Raw genomic sequence first — 14422 nt, forward strand, 5'->3', positions numbered from 1 at the left:
CTTTGGGGCCAGTTGTCCTCTGGACAAAAATTGAGCAACACTTGCATGTGTGTATCTACGTGAGGGATGTGTTTTAAGGAGAATTATATACCCACATAGGTAGTTTGGGTAAACAAGCCCAGCCTCTGCTTTCTTTTCCAGTTGGATTTTCAGTCAAACTTCCAGTACAGCATTAACAAAAGGCAGCTGGAGGGAAGGGATTCAGTAAGACCAACAGGAGCCCTCGCTCTTATCTCCTCTGGTGAACTTCATTTTTAAACTTAAATTGTCACGTTGCCTCTGAGCACAATTTTTAATTAAAAACTCTCCACTGGAAAGGTTAGGACAGCTTGACTCTGCTGCCCACACACCGACAGCCCGACAGCAGTGAAAGCTAATGGCAGTAAACAAAATTCCTAGCAACCTGAACAGGAAATGCTGAGGACTCTCTCTACCTGGAATAACTGAGTTATTAAATTTAAAGAGAAACCTGTTTGACTAGAAAGAGACTTTTCACAAAATCCATGGTTGGCTCACGCCTAGAATTTTATTCAATCCATTCAAAAAATAGACAGAACTATAAGGTGGCACATATTGTCAGAGTACAAATGTCACATCTTTCTTTATATGTTCAATTTAAATCCATAGATGAGGACAGTGAAATAATTGCCCTGGCTGGGAAAATAATTAGGGGTCTTCCATGAAAGGACAAATCTTTAGGTAAGCATTTACACAAATGTATCTGGTTAAGCGTAGGTTTTTCTATCCTCTATAAAAATATAAACAGCATTTCAAAATGTCTTTAGACATGTATGTTAAAGTTATCTAATATGACATCGATGTACTGACAGAATACAGGGCCTGGGCATTATTACAAACCACATTTATTAACCAAAAACTAAAACATTTTGTATGAGCCTCGAACATAATACGATATAATGAAAGAAACAATATCAAGCCAAAGACATACAAGTATGATGTTCCTCCTCCCATATGAATTCCTTCTTTTTATTTTGCAGTTTTTGTTAATACAGCAATGTCTAAGACAGAAATGGCACCTTAGCACAGGTTAATTGCAACTCAGGATGAAATACAACTTGCCTTTCCCAGAAAGTAACACTGCTGGGAAGTGACATGTGCCAGGATCAAATTAAGGGCACTCACTATGTGAGTATGTTTTACCTGTGCAGCATTACTTTGATACAGACTGTATGTAGCATGTGACAGGAGGACAAGTGCAAATTACAAGGGCAGAATCTTGGCTTCCCAGACAGCAGAACCAGGCAGGAAAACTAAGACTAAACAGTATTTTTAAAGCAATAAGAAAATTAAACAAAAAGCCAACTTCTCTAAATTTTAATAGTGGGATGTACGGTGTTCCTGGTACAGTTGTAATAAATGCACCCTAGGTTTTCCAGAGATGCAATCTGATAAGCTAAACACCTAATCATTGTTGCAAGAACTTGCTTGTTCCACACAGACTAAAATGTTCAAATATACTGATACATCGGTCACAGGTCTAATCATATAATTTTTTTTTCCCAATCCTAAATTTTTATTGTAGCAGCTTCCCCATTAGCTGCGTGTTTATATAGCAGAGCACTGGATGTTGTCATTGACTAGCACTGATGCCAACAAGGCTGGTATTTTCCAGTTAAAGTGATCAAACAGAACATAAGGAAAGGGTCAGGTTTCAGATAAAGGTTGGACATTTTGAACTCTGGACAAAGTGACAGGTATCTTTGATTCTCCTGGTGCTGGCGCTTTTGTGACTGGGTTTGCCTGGGCTTTTATATCAGCTATTCTCTCCTTAAATCTCTGCTGGAGGTACTTCTCTTCTTTGGAGTAACTTTTAGCAAAAGCAGACATCAGCAGACATGCTGCCACGGTGGACCCTCCAACACAAAACAAGATTGCTCCTGCCAACTTACATATATCAAGGGACCCATTAAACTGAATGGCACGGGCATCCACAACAACAAAATCATCTTTCCCAAGAGCTTCGATTTTCGGTGGCACAAGAAAACCCACGACAAGAACCGTTACACCTATCAGCATAAAAGCCGTCCCAGAGATGAGTCCGACCTGGAAAACAAAGAAAGAAACAAAACCCCAGTTAATACGTCTTTCCAATTTCCACTTGGTAAGTGCTCCTAGGAGGCATCTGGCTTTCACTGTGTCTTGCCGATTTGGTTCTCTCTTCTAGGAGAAGGCTGGTATTTTTCTCTTAGGTCACATGAGGCCCTACTAGAACTAGAATATATGGAAAAACTGTCTTTTTACACTTTGTATTTATATAATTATTGAAATTCCTGGAAACATAGGAATATATGTCTAATAGCACTTCATGTTGAAAGGTCCCATCAGAGAGAGGATCACAGTTTAACCCCAGTTTTGTATAAAGGATTATTTCTTTAACTTTAGTTGGTGGTTAGCACCAACAGATCAGTCCCTGCTGATAGTCTGTGTCACACCCACTACTCGCTTTTAGTTCATGAACTGTCACTCCTTTGCAGGGATTAGAAGTTGCTATTGCCATGAACAGATCACAGAGTATTTCTAACATATTTCAAATGTAAGTGCAAAATTTGGTTGACACAGAATGTCCCTGGGGGAGGGTAGGGACTGGATGGCCTCACAGGCCCCTTCCAAACTCTGCTGCTCTTCAGCCCTGTCAAGTTCCCTGACCTTAATGGAGATCTTTTGGTTTTCTTGATCCCTCGGTCATGTAGCCCCAGAGTTACTGCTCTTAACCCACCAGTCCTATTCCCAATCATCTGGCAGAGATACATGTGGGGTTCCAAGACAAGACACTGCTGTTTCAATTACATTATGACAGACAAACTAGAGGGATCCAAAGACCCCAGAACTGCCTTGGAAGCTGATGTATTTTGGTAAGAGTGCCCTGCTTTCAGACATAGTTATTTGGTGGTCTTAGGTAAATTGAGCAACAAAAGGCCTTTCTGGATAAGCACTAAAAACCATTAGTTACACAGGGGAAGTCTGGAAATGGGAGTTTCTCTCTCCAGTAAAAAGCAACAGGTGGTACCTTCCAGAATACAGAGCTCCACCTGCTAGGCGATCTCTGGATCTGAAAATCATCCTCATACTCCCAAATTGAAGCTGTGCAGTCCTCATAAAACTGATGCAGGTAGGACCGAACTCCGTAGCGTTGGTATCCTCCCTCGGTGCTGCCCTGCGCATGCTTGGACCCGCAGATGTCAGCATAGGAGCTCATCCTTCCTACCTGCAACGAGAGGTGTCATTCAAACCAGATCATCATCAGTGTGGCAGAAATGGCTGCAAACTCTCCAGATGACATGAAAAAAAAGCAGTGTGGGAGAGACCTTTCCTTTTCTTTTTTTTTTTTTCCAAACCAAGAAATGAGCCGGGTGGAGCTGCACGCAATGACTCAGCTTAAGCAAACTCAACAAACTCAGTGTCTTGGCACAGAAAGACTAAAGGTGCTGCAGGGAACATTCCCTCCCGTATACAGGGTGCTCACTCCCCATCTTTTGCACTAGTGTGCTACTGTGTTTCCATGGAGATCAAAAAAAGCAGAACATGCCAGGTAACAAAATCCAGCATCTCTCAAGGACTCATATTGCCTCTCCTCCAGACTGCTTCTATTGTTTAACCAGAGTTCGCAACCTTAGGAACTTTCCAAACTGCTGGTTTTTTTTTAATGTGTTTTTTTTTTCCCCCTGAGCTTCTGAAGTGCAGGACTACGCACTGACATACCATTTACAGCCATGGGAAAAGGAGGCAAAATAATTCCTAGACAGATTAGAGCAGTATAGGACTTGTACTTAAACATGGATAGTTAAAAAAATGGAATGCCACAGCAGCACCAATCTGCTCAATAGGGAAATATTAAACTTATGGCAAAGTACTGCTTCTTTGGAGAAGTCAATGTCCAAGCTCCCACTGACTTCAATAAAACCAGAATTCTGCCTGCTATAAAAACTACCAACAAACTTTCCTACTCTTTCCACTCCATGGAAGTTCTCCTGGGACACAAAATCTGGATTTAACTATGCAACTCTAAGGCCTGAACTTGCTTGCATGGGTGTGATGCTATTGAATTCAGTGAAATAATACTGGCCCCTAAAAACAACTTGAGCAATAGGTTAATGTTTCTAAAGCTGACCGACTTCTCTTTAAAGAAGTTCAGAAAGCTTTAGTCCAAAGGGAACTGTTAATCAGAACTTGCATCTGAATGATGGCTCAATTTATACGAGCTTCAAGCAGTACATCAGTTTGCCACAGCAATTTCACCTAGAGGGAGGAAGCTTTGATGTGGTCATGGAAGCTAGGACCTCCCAACTCTGCAGTCCTTCAGATCTTTGCCCTTTGAGAGTGGATGATCTTGCTGGGTATGAAATACCTGGGTATGCAAAAAAACCAAACAGTGGTACATTCAAATTAAGGACAATCTAGAAAATACTGATAGGGAGCCCAAGCCCCAGGCTCATCAAAGGGGTTTTTACTTTAAAAATATACAAGGTTCCAAAAATTCACCTTTGTGAAATTCGACCTGTCCCTTCCCCCCCACACACACACTTAAGTTGGTCTGAGGCAATATTTAATATAATAATCCAGTGTCTCACAACAGCCTGAATGAAGCTCTTGGCTGGCTCTGAAATCACTGCTGGTATAAACAGTCAATTTCCAGCCTTTTGAAATCTGTTTGCATTTTTGTCTGAGGAATAAAGAGGGATTTGCTTTTTCCTCTTTATAGAAATCAGTTATCTTGGGGTTTTATTTATTTTGTTATTTATTTTATAATTTATTTATATTGTTATTTATTTTATTATATCTAATATGCATTTAGTCTGGAATTTCATGATCTCAACATCTTAAAATTGCAAATATCTCTCTTACAACCTGTGATGAGGTTTGAAGGCTCCTGCAGAAGTCATGACCCAGTGGAAAGAGGTAGCCCACATGTTCCTGGGGGACCTGCCAAGGGCTGGAGGGAACATTGCTGGTGGCTGACCTTTGCAGAACAACAACGTTAGTGCCAGGCACACCTTCTGTCAGGAGTCCCTTTTTTGAACCCAAAACTGACTCTAAATCCCCTTCAGATTTCCCTTTTCCACCTCAGCCACTGTAAAGCTTCAGGAAACCAAAGAATCACTCTCTGACTCTGTGGATGGGCTTGCTCTCTGTTGATAGTACAGCACCCAGTGTCCTTCAGAGAGAGCTCAAGCTGCTGGCCTTCCCAGGCAAGGCAGAAGAACAGGCAGGGTGGACAGAGACCTTGAGACAGCAAAAAACTGTCCTCTGGGCCAACCTGTGTCAAGTTGTACACAGCTAACACTTATGTTTCCAACTACAGTTAATATACTGAAAAACATTCATTTCTGTCATGGCTTAAGCCCAGCTGGCAGTTCAGCACCTCACAGCCACTCGCTCGCTTCCAGCCCCCACGCACCCAGTGTGGTAAAACAGGGAATAGAATAAAAAGTAAAGCTTGCAGATTGAGATGAGAGCAATTTAATAATTGAAACAAAGTAAAATACAATAATAATAATAGTAGTAGTAAATAAAAAAAGGAGAGCTAAAACCCAAGAAAAACAAGTGATGTACAATACATCACCACCTGCTGAACCATGCCAAACTTCATCCCCAAACTGCCATTGTCCCCTTCCAGGTAACTCCCTCAGTGTCTATACCGGGCACGAAGTTCTACGTTGTGGAATATCCCTTTGGCCAGCTCGTGTCAGCTGTCCTGACAGAGCACGATACACTGAGAAAGTCCTTGGCTTACAGTAAGCCCTAAGCAACAACCAAAACATCAGTGTGTTATCAGGCTATTCTCACACTGAGTCCAAAACACAGCACTGTACTGGCTATTGAGAAAAAAAATGAACTCTGTCCCAGCTGAAACCAGGACAGTCTGTTGTGCTTTTTTACCATGCTATGAGGCTTTGAACACTTCCTTTACACCATTTATATGGTGTGGTTTACCACAGCTACCCCAGCTCTCACACACAGGGTCACACCACCTATACCTCAAGGATAAGATCACTTTACATCCATATCCCTCAACCTGTCTCTTAGCTATGAGTAAGCAAGGAATCCATCTCCCACATCAGAAGAAGAATAAAGTACAGAATAAAGGAGAATAAAGAGGTCAACCAAAGCTCTGCAGAGACTCATTCTCTTATGTCCTTACTTAGATCTTTATTCTCACATCAACCCTGCCTCCTTAAATAAATTATGCTTAACTCCTTGCCAACTTAAGTCATTCAGGTAAATATCATTTAGCATCATATAATGAGCAGAACAAGAGATATTTTCCCCAGGTGTGACTCTGTAAGGTCAACACAAGGATGAACCAGAATTAACATGACTAGATAATGCGGCCTGCCAAATCTTGCTTGTATTACTCCAGCTGCCACCAGGAGCATTCAGAAAGCAGGTTAAGGACATTGCTGAGTCTGAACCAGCAACTTTAGTTATTGTAATTTATTTTAAAAAAAACTCTATGTGACATGACAGAAAGCTGTATAAACACTATCTTGCATTCACTGCACTGTCTGTAGGTTTAGTCAAGCGATAAAAAGGAGGATGCAGTGCTTCTAACAGCTTGATAAAGAATTGCCTAGAAGGGCCACACAGCCTGGACTCACTTATATGACACATAGATTCTTTTTCTTTAGCAATCTAAAAGGCTAATAGATGGTTTTGGTCAGCCATATGAGCAAAATGATAAATAAGAGCTGGGAGGTGGAATAGAAAACAAAAGAATTATCTTTTGCTTGAAAGAGTTGTGATAGCATCAAGTAGTATGACCTTTTAAAATGGAAGGGGGGGAAAAAAAGACTGCCAGCATCATTAATTCTTTTCAAGCACTGCATAATATTAGTCCTACTGAACATTTTCTTGATGTTTAGACTCTTTCACTTATAAGCAACCTCCTACCTTTTACAAAATAACTTGCCCTTTAGAGGGAAGAGAAAGAAGAGGAAGAGAAAGAAGAGTGCTCAGCCCTGTATGAAGCATCCTGGTAATTTGGCCTAAGATGGTCTCCTCTCTCAGCTGCTATGTAAACATACTGTTGTTCTTGCTACTTACAGATGGGGCAAAGGAACTGAAACAGTCTGAGTATGGTGGGAGAAAACAGTTCTCCACAAATAAGAAGGAAACTTTTGTCACAGCATCAATTTTACGTTGGACAAATAGAGACTGCAGCAGCTACGATCTCTGGAGTGTTGATGTGTATTTGCACGTCTTGCCTTCACGGCTGAGAAACTAAAAGCTGAAATGTTGGGAAACTTTTGCTAAAACAAGTGTCGCAGTTACCCATATCTGTGTTTATGCATGAGCTGAGAACATGCATCCAGGCCGCAGGAAGTGGTTTAGTCATGAAGTTTTTCCGTGCCTAAACCCAAGGTGCTTAGGAACGTGTGGGATGTAGGATCACAGCTTCAGAGCACTGCGTAGTAGCAATTCATCCCCTAGCAACTTTTGTTTCCATGGCGAAAGCTGTCCTGTTTACTTTGAAATTTACTATTCCCTGCTAATCTGGGGAGATGTGACTGGATTGGTGAATAGACAGATTAAAAGACGAGCTAGCCCTATGAAAAATTACCCAATAAATTTTCCAACTACTTTGCTTTCTTATGGAACGATTGAACACATTAAAAAAAATAAAAATGTAAGGAACTGGCATTTGAAAAGCAGAACAAAAGGAAATAAGGATGTGCCATTGCTCTGTGACACCACACAGCCTCCGAGTGCAAGCCACAAACGCTGATGGTTGGCACAGGCGAAGCCCCCTTCTTCAGATTTAGATACTTTGACCCTTCTGTTCAGAGGACCGCGTTTGCAGTCCTTACCTCCAGAAAGCGACATCCCTGCGAAGGGTGAACACCGCAACAAATAACACGTCTTCTGCAGCAGTACCCGAGGTGGCCCTTCTGATGCCTCCTCAGCTCCCTGTCACCCCAGCTCCGGGCACTTTCCCAGGCTGCTCCTGCCCCGCTGCCCTCCCGGCTCCCTGCGCTCGCAGGAGGCTGCGGCGCTGCCGCGGGCATAGCATGGCCACAGGCACCTGCTGTCGCTCCTCTGAGCAGGGATGGGGTGCAGGGCTGCCCTCCAGGGCGCGACTTCTGCGCCCCTGCCATGTACGGCGAGCGGGGTGCGGGGGCCGTGCGGGCGAACAGCGCCTTCTCCCGTGCTCCGGCGGGGCGGCACCGCCCGCTCCGCAGCCGCCAGGGGCCGGGACGGGATGCTCTCCCTCTCCCGCTTCTCGATCGCAGCGGGAGAATTCCGCAGCGCCCGCACCCCGGAGGAGCTCTCGGCGCCCGCGACCCTCCCGGCCAGTGGTGCCCCGGGGACAGAGGGGAGCCCGGCCCGGCTGCCCCTGCCCCTGCCCCGCAGCGCCCGGGGCAGCGCGGTACCAGCCTCCCCCGGCAGAGCCGCACTCCCCCCCAGCCCGGAGGCAAAGCCGGCGCGCCGCTGTCCCTCCCGTCGCCCGCTGCACAGCCGCTGCCCTCGGAGGGATGCTCCGCGCTGGCGGTCGCAGGAGAGAGCCCCACCACCACCACCACCGCGCCCGCCGAGCTGCCGAGTCCCCAAGTTTGCCGAGCGGGCCGGCGCCGCGGCTTTACCTGTCCCTCCTGCCGCTGCCCTCGGCCGGCGAGCCCCCTCGGCGGCGGCGCTAGCTGCGGCCCTCCCGCCCCGGTCCCATCTCCTCCGCTCTGCGCCGCGCCGGCCCCAGACACCACGTATTATGTAGGGCCCGGAGCGCCGCTCGCTGCCGCGCCGTGCCTGCGCACTGAGCCGCCACCGCCGGGCGCGGAGCGGAGCCGGGCCCCGCTGGCCCGCCGCCCCCGCCTCGGGCGCCTGCCCGGGGAACGGCGAGGGGAGGGGGGTAACCCGCCGCTCCCCGGCTGCAGGGATTCGGGTCCCTCCGGCCGGGGCCGCTCCCCGGGCCGGGCAGGCCCGCAGGGTGTGCACGCCAAGGTCACCGGCGCGCCCTCCCCGCGTGTCGGGGGGGCAGAGGAGGATGATCGCCTCCTCGCCCCCCCAGCGCCTTTTAATCGGCACCGAAACCAGCGGGGGGCTCGACGCTGTTTGTCCAGCCGAGTGGATGGGCGCGACGGGAAAGGGTCCTGCCAAGGGCAAGGCGCTGAGATCTGGGGGGAAGGGGTTGTTGGGGAAATGGTTCGCTCAGCAGGAGACCCAGAGGGGCTGCTCAGAGAGGGTGAGGCTCAGAGCCGAGCGCCTGGGGTCTGTCCTGATAGCAACAGGCTGGTGGTTCGGCGCGAAAAGATTTGAAAAAAGCAAGTTTGGGGAGTTAAGGAAGCTAGTTAGAGAGCATGACAAGGCGGTAAGAGCTGGAGATGCTGCAGTGTATCCAATATATAATTCCCCTGAAAAAATAATGAGAATGTGAAGGGCAAGAGTGCTAAAGAGTCGTATCCTTGTGGTGTACTGAAATAACGCATGAAAATAAGAGTATTGCTGCATGCAGAAAAAGTGGAAGGGCAGTAAGGCAAAATGGGGTAGTATTAGCCAAAAGGCAAAGTATCTTTAAAGGGCTTAACTCACTAAAACATGTGAAAAAGAAGGTGAGAGTAATGGTTTCATTAATAGCGCAAGCTCCTTTGAAAAGACCCTGCATTTGATCACAACAGTAAGTTTAGACAACTGCAAATTAGGAATCAAAAAAGAGCAAGTAAGGGATCACATTTGGAGGAAGAAATGCTGGTTTCAGTGGATTTCATCCTGTCCATCCAAAACTGTTATGACTTTCCTGTATCAGGCAATGAGTAATTCCAAAAGTGGTTCCCGTGATCTGAGCAGAGTTACTTCCTCAGCAGTGCACTATTCATGAGCATACCCCAGCCCACAGCACATAGCAAGTATTAAGCTTTGTGAAAACCCAGGAAATACAGTGAAGTGATAAATGAGTCAACAGCCAGATGGAGTATCAGTTTTAAAAGAGATTCGGTGATTGATTATCCACTAAGATTAACACCAGATTTACATGTAGTATCGCAGTTATGACTGAATGCTGCTTTATCTCAGATTAGGAAGATGTCTTCTGTAGAAAAAGCAATTAATCTATGTGATCCCTCTGTTAACAAAGGTTCTTTTGATTATTTACCTACTGATAAAAGCAATAAATAAAAGGAACATGAAATACCTGTGTTGGCCTAGTACCGTTTTGTTTTCTGACACTGAAATTATATGCTCAACTAACCAAGATAAATTAATATTTTAGCAATGGGAACATTTGCAGTAATGCAAAAATTGATATGTGAACTCCAAATTAACAACCCTGAAGGTTAACCATTGATAATATGATATGCTGCTTTTAGTGAACTTTTAGTGCATTAGGAAAGCTGTAAGCTCAGCCTGAGATCAGAGCTGTTCTTGAAGTGTAGCTGAGTTTGGTTATGAAAGGCATTGAACAGAAGAGTGTAAATGTCCTGTTTAGCCTTGAAGTAGGTAACATCAATGCAAATATGTTTTAGAACACCAGGATCTATAGGTCATGGTGGGACTCAGCTGCTGTTAAATGAAGGAACTTCCAAATGTAAGTCTTTCCTCAGTACTCAACTTTCACAAAACCTAGACTCTTTATGCGGGGGGGTTTAACTGGTCATGACATGGAGAGCAAGGCTGTAGACGCTGTTAACTTGTTTGGGTTTTTTTCCCTTGTGGAGAGGGAACCCAAGTCTAGTGCTTTCCTTATCTCCCACCTGATATCCTACAGGTTTGCAATGGACAGTAGTGAGCACGCTGAGGAAAAAAATCCTTTCAAGAACTTCTGTGAGTGGTGGTTGCCATGGAGTTTATAGGCTTCTCTCTTAGTGAGAGCTGAAGTGATTTTATCAGCCGTTTTGATGAGCACAGCTTAGTTAGCTTCTGGGAACCTGTGCTGAATCAGAGGAATTACAGCTTCCCTGAAACGCATTTCTCTTGTAGCAAAATGCAGCAATTGGTATGAGAGTCTTGTTCACTGAATTGCAGATGTCTGTCCCTATTTGCTTAATGGTGATGGCAAGATTCCAGAGGCTGTTCTTCTGTTTCACATGCTGTGGAAAACTGTGGCCTGAATAGTTCTGCTGTAGTGACATAATTGACACAGTTGCCTGTCTTTACCTTCCTAACGACTGGCTCACCTTCATTTGGAGAGCAAGGCCCATAACACTCCTACTTCTGAAAAATCTTCAGTTGACACAGATCCACAGGGAGCAGGACTAATATCTAATAGCTGTCTGCTCTTCTTCTAGCTTTGAGTTTCCTCAAGTTTCCTCTCTGTCATTCAAAAGGTCCCTTTAAGTGGCCAGGTAATACTGGGGAGGAATGGGGCAACAAGGCAGAGAGGTCAGTTCAGTTCTGCAGTGCTGTTCTAGGGCTAGGAGGGTAATTACAAAGAGTATTTTAGTTTTTCAAAACTTCTGACACAGAGCATGGTTTATGAATGAAAGTATCTGTCAGACTCTAGACAGATACTGCCAGCTGCTGCATTCCTGTTTTATCTCAGGTAATTTGTCTTTTGCTATTGTCCAGAAATCAGCGCTTGGCTAGCTGTTTGTCAGATACTGCTGTATTTCTCAGTGCTTTGCTCAGAATGTTCTAGCTGGCAAAAATGATTAATTGTGGTAATTTGTCATATTCTGCCATCACCATCTTTGTATATAGATTTGTTCTTGTCCCCTGAGCCAGAAATACAGAAGATGCTTTCTTGACAATGAAGATCATAAATCTAGGTGCTTTTGTTCTATCTTACCCTGAAAATATATGGTCTAGGAATTGTTAGTTGTCTTTTTCATTCTTGATGGTGCTGGTGAATTTGAATATCACAATACCAGGAATATATGGGAGCTGTGTAATCCAAAATGCACATAGACAAATGTTTGAAGATGTGGCAGCAACAGGAATCTCACATGAGGCAGCAAACATTTGCCTCTGAGGGGATGCTGAGCAAAGAGGAATAGGCAGGATGAATTAAAAAAGAATCAGTGACCCATCTTCACTCAGAGACTGCCTCCATTCATCATGTTTGTGTTTCCAGTGTTTGGTAAGAAACTTGCTTGCTCTTCAGGCCTGGTTGTTTCCAAATAAGCTTTGCAGATGCAGTGTGTCTCCATGGTTTAGAGGCAAAAAGCCTTAATTTAGACACAAATGAAACAGCAAAATATCAAACCCACCATTTTCTAGAAGTGTCAAGTGTTGGACAGCAAATGTTTGCAGCAGAGAGTATTTTATTTGCAGCAGCAGCTACTACTACCGCTAGACGGCTGTGTTGTTTTAAATTATACCGCCTATGAAGATCAATGTCTAGGAGCTTGGGTTAATTTTTAAAATTTCATTTCTCAAGGGAAGTGTAATTCAAAGTCAAGGGCAGGTGAGGGGAAACTGTTCAAAGTCATTCTAAGGCGTTCAGTTTTTTCAAGAGGAGATGTCATGCTGAGCACCCCTGTCAAGGGAAGACTTTTAAGACTGCTCTGCTCCCAGTGGGACAGCCAGCCGGGAGCTGAGCTTCTGGGTGGGCTGAGCTGTAGCTGCCACATGCCTGAGTGACTTAGGCTGTACTCTTGTCTCTGGTGCCTGTGAGGAAAAATGGTCGAACCAAAGTGTCTTTTGGTAACTCTCACATGCCTGTGCGTTCTGCTCCTGCAGGTGAGGTTGCTAAAGTTGCCTCACATGCCACATGCCAAGTTCCTCTGTGTTTTGGTGCCCACATGGAAATGGGAGCAACTGAAAACTTGACCTCTACTGTGAATGCTGAGTGTCATAAGGATTGCATTAATAACTGCTCTCAAAATCCTCTGGTGTCTTAATATTTTATCTGTCTGATCTGTCTTAATATTTTATCTGTCTTCTGTTTCAGAAGTCATTATACTGCTTCCTGTCAGCTTTTGATAAACTGGTTGGCTTTTATAAAGCAGCCATTGTAAGTTTATATTGCAGTTACTCTGTGGTTGGTCTCTCATATACCTTTATGTGTAATACAAGTGTTAACAATAGGGCAGAGTGAAGGTAGTACAAAAATATAGTGTAATAAACATGAGCAGAGTTTTAAAAGATGTATTTTGATTATAATGGCAAAGATGGGAAGGACAACACTGGTAGTGTCTGAGAGTGGCTGTTAGTAGGCAGGAACCACACTGGCTCCAGGGTGCTGTAAAAACCTCTGTGCAAAAGCATCTTCTGGTTCAAGGAGTTTGTTTTTGTTGTCTGAAACAGTGTATTTGTAATGTAATCAGCCAGTATATCAAATTGATTGTCTGTTAGTCTATATTTCTTGTTCAGAAAACACTGCTAGATTTTAGTGATGAAAGTCTCTCTCAAAACAATTACTTCCCAGAGAGCAGTGAGAAGGGTTAGATGAGTGCTGTCTCAACTTTTGCAACCAAATATATATTTACTTTCAAGAGAATCTCTATCAAATTGCAACCCAAAGACAACACCTGTGTTGCTACGAATCCCTCCAGAACTTTTAACTTCTATTTGGAAAGAAGAAGTCTAAACTAGAGAGAGCATTCACTGATTGTTTTTATGATATATAGATGTTATGACAAAATAAGTATGTCAAATCTATCCAAAATGTTTGAATAGAGACACAAGGGAAATGTTATCTTTTTTTTAGCCAGTCCAATAAAAATTTGGTTCCCCAAATTTTGTTTTGTGCTGGAAAGATTGAAGTTTAAGGGACAGAACTTCAAAACATTAGGATCTAATTATATGGGCAATGCTATCTCATTGAAGAAAGCTGAACCTTTCACAATCAATGAGATGTAGTTGTCTAAATAATACATTTGAGTGCCCTGTTTTTTTTTAATGTGAGAAAATTAATGTGAGTGGGATTGGTTTTTTTGTTTGTTTGTTTGTTTGGTTGGTTGGTTTTGTTTGTTTGTGTTGAGTGGTTGGTTGGTTGGTTCGGTTTTTAACCAATTCACACTCTACAGTGCCATATGTCCCAATCATTTTTACTTGGTGGTAAGATGATCATGATGTTACTGACATGTTTTGGTGGTTACTGACATAGCTTGGAACTTTCACTGGCTCACGAGCTATGTCTTTTTGTTAGGTATTCTGAGTGCAATTTGGATGCTCTACAGCTAGAAGTGGAAAAAGTAGGATCTTCCATTCATGATTGATATACCTAGCATTCGAAGAAATTTCTCCAGTTCTTTTTGCCTATGTTATTAATTTCAAGGCTGAAAGATACCATTATGCTTTCCTATTTGACACCTCTCAGAACTGAGGGCAATGATTCTGTTCTCCAACTTCCGGAGTTATTTTTACCTGTTAGATAAATTAATACATAATTTTATTTTGACAGATTGTAAATTCACTGAGAAAATGTTTCTGGAGGGTTGGAAAAAGGTAGTATATTTTTATTGGTTCAGCAGAGAAAACAAAAAATGGAAGTAGAAAGGAAAGATTTTGAAAAAACCATTTTGATAAAGCA

General features: G+C 43.7%; 1 protein-coding gene across 1 annotated transcript; it reads right to left on the reverse strand.

The window, feature by feature from the left end:
• Positions 1-500: 500 nt before the first annotated feature.
• Positions 501-8815, reverse strand: NRSN1 (neurensin 1). The gene is made up of 3 exons (XM_027907142.1): positions 8601-8815; positions 3029-3226; positions 501-2064 (listed from the first exon to the last, which is right to left on the reverse strand). Exons 2-3 carry the CDS (start codon positions 3215-3217, stop codon positions 1666-1668), a joined length of 588 nt encoding a protein of 195 aa, XP_027762943.1. The 5' UTR covers positions 3218-3226; positions 8601-8815; the 3' UTR covers positions 501-1665.
• Positions 8816-14422: the final 5607 nt, after the last annotated feature.

The sequence above is a fragment of the Empidonax traillii genome, unplaced genomic scaffold (genome assembly GCF_003031625.1).
Source record: "Empidonax traillii isolate 1590-97213 ecotype Southwest subspecies unplaced genomic scaffold, ASM303162v1 scaffold1407:size132083, whole genome shotgun sequence".
Classification (NCBI taxonomy): Eukaryota; Metazoa; Chordata; class Aves; order Passeriformes; family Tyrannidae; genus Empidonax; species Empidonax traillii.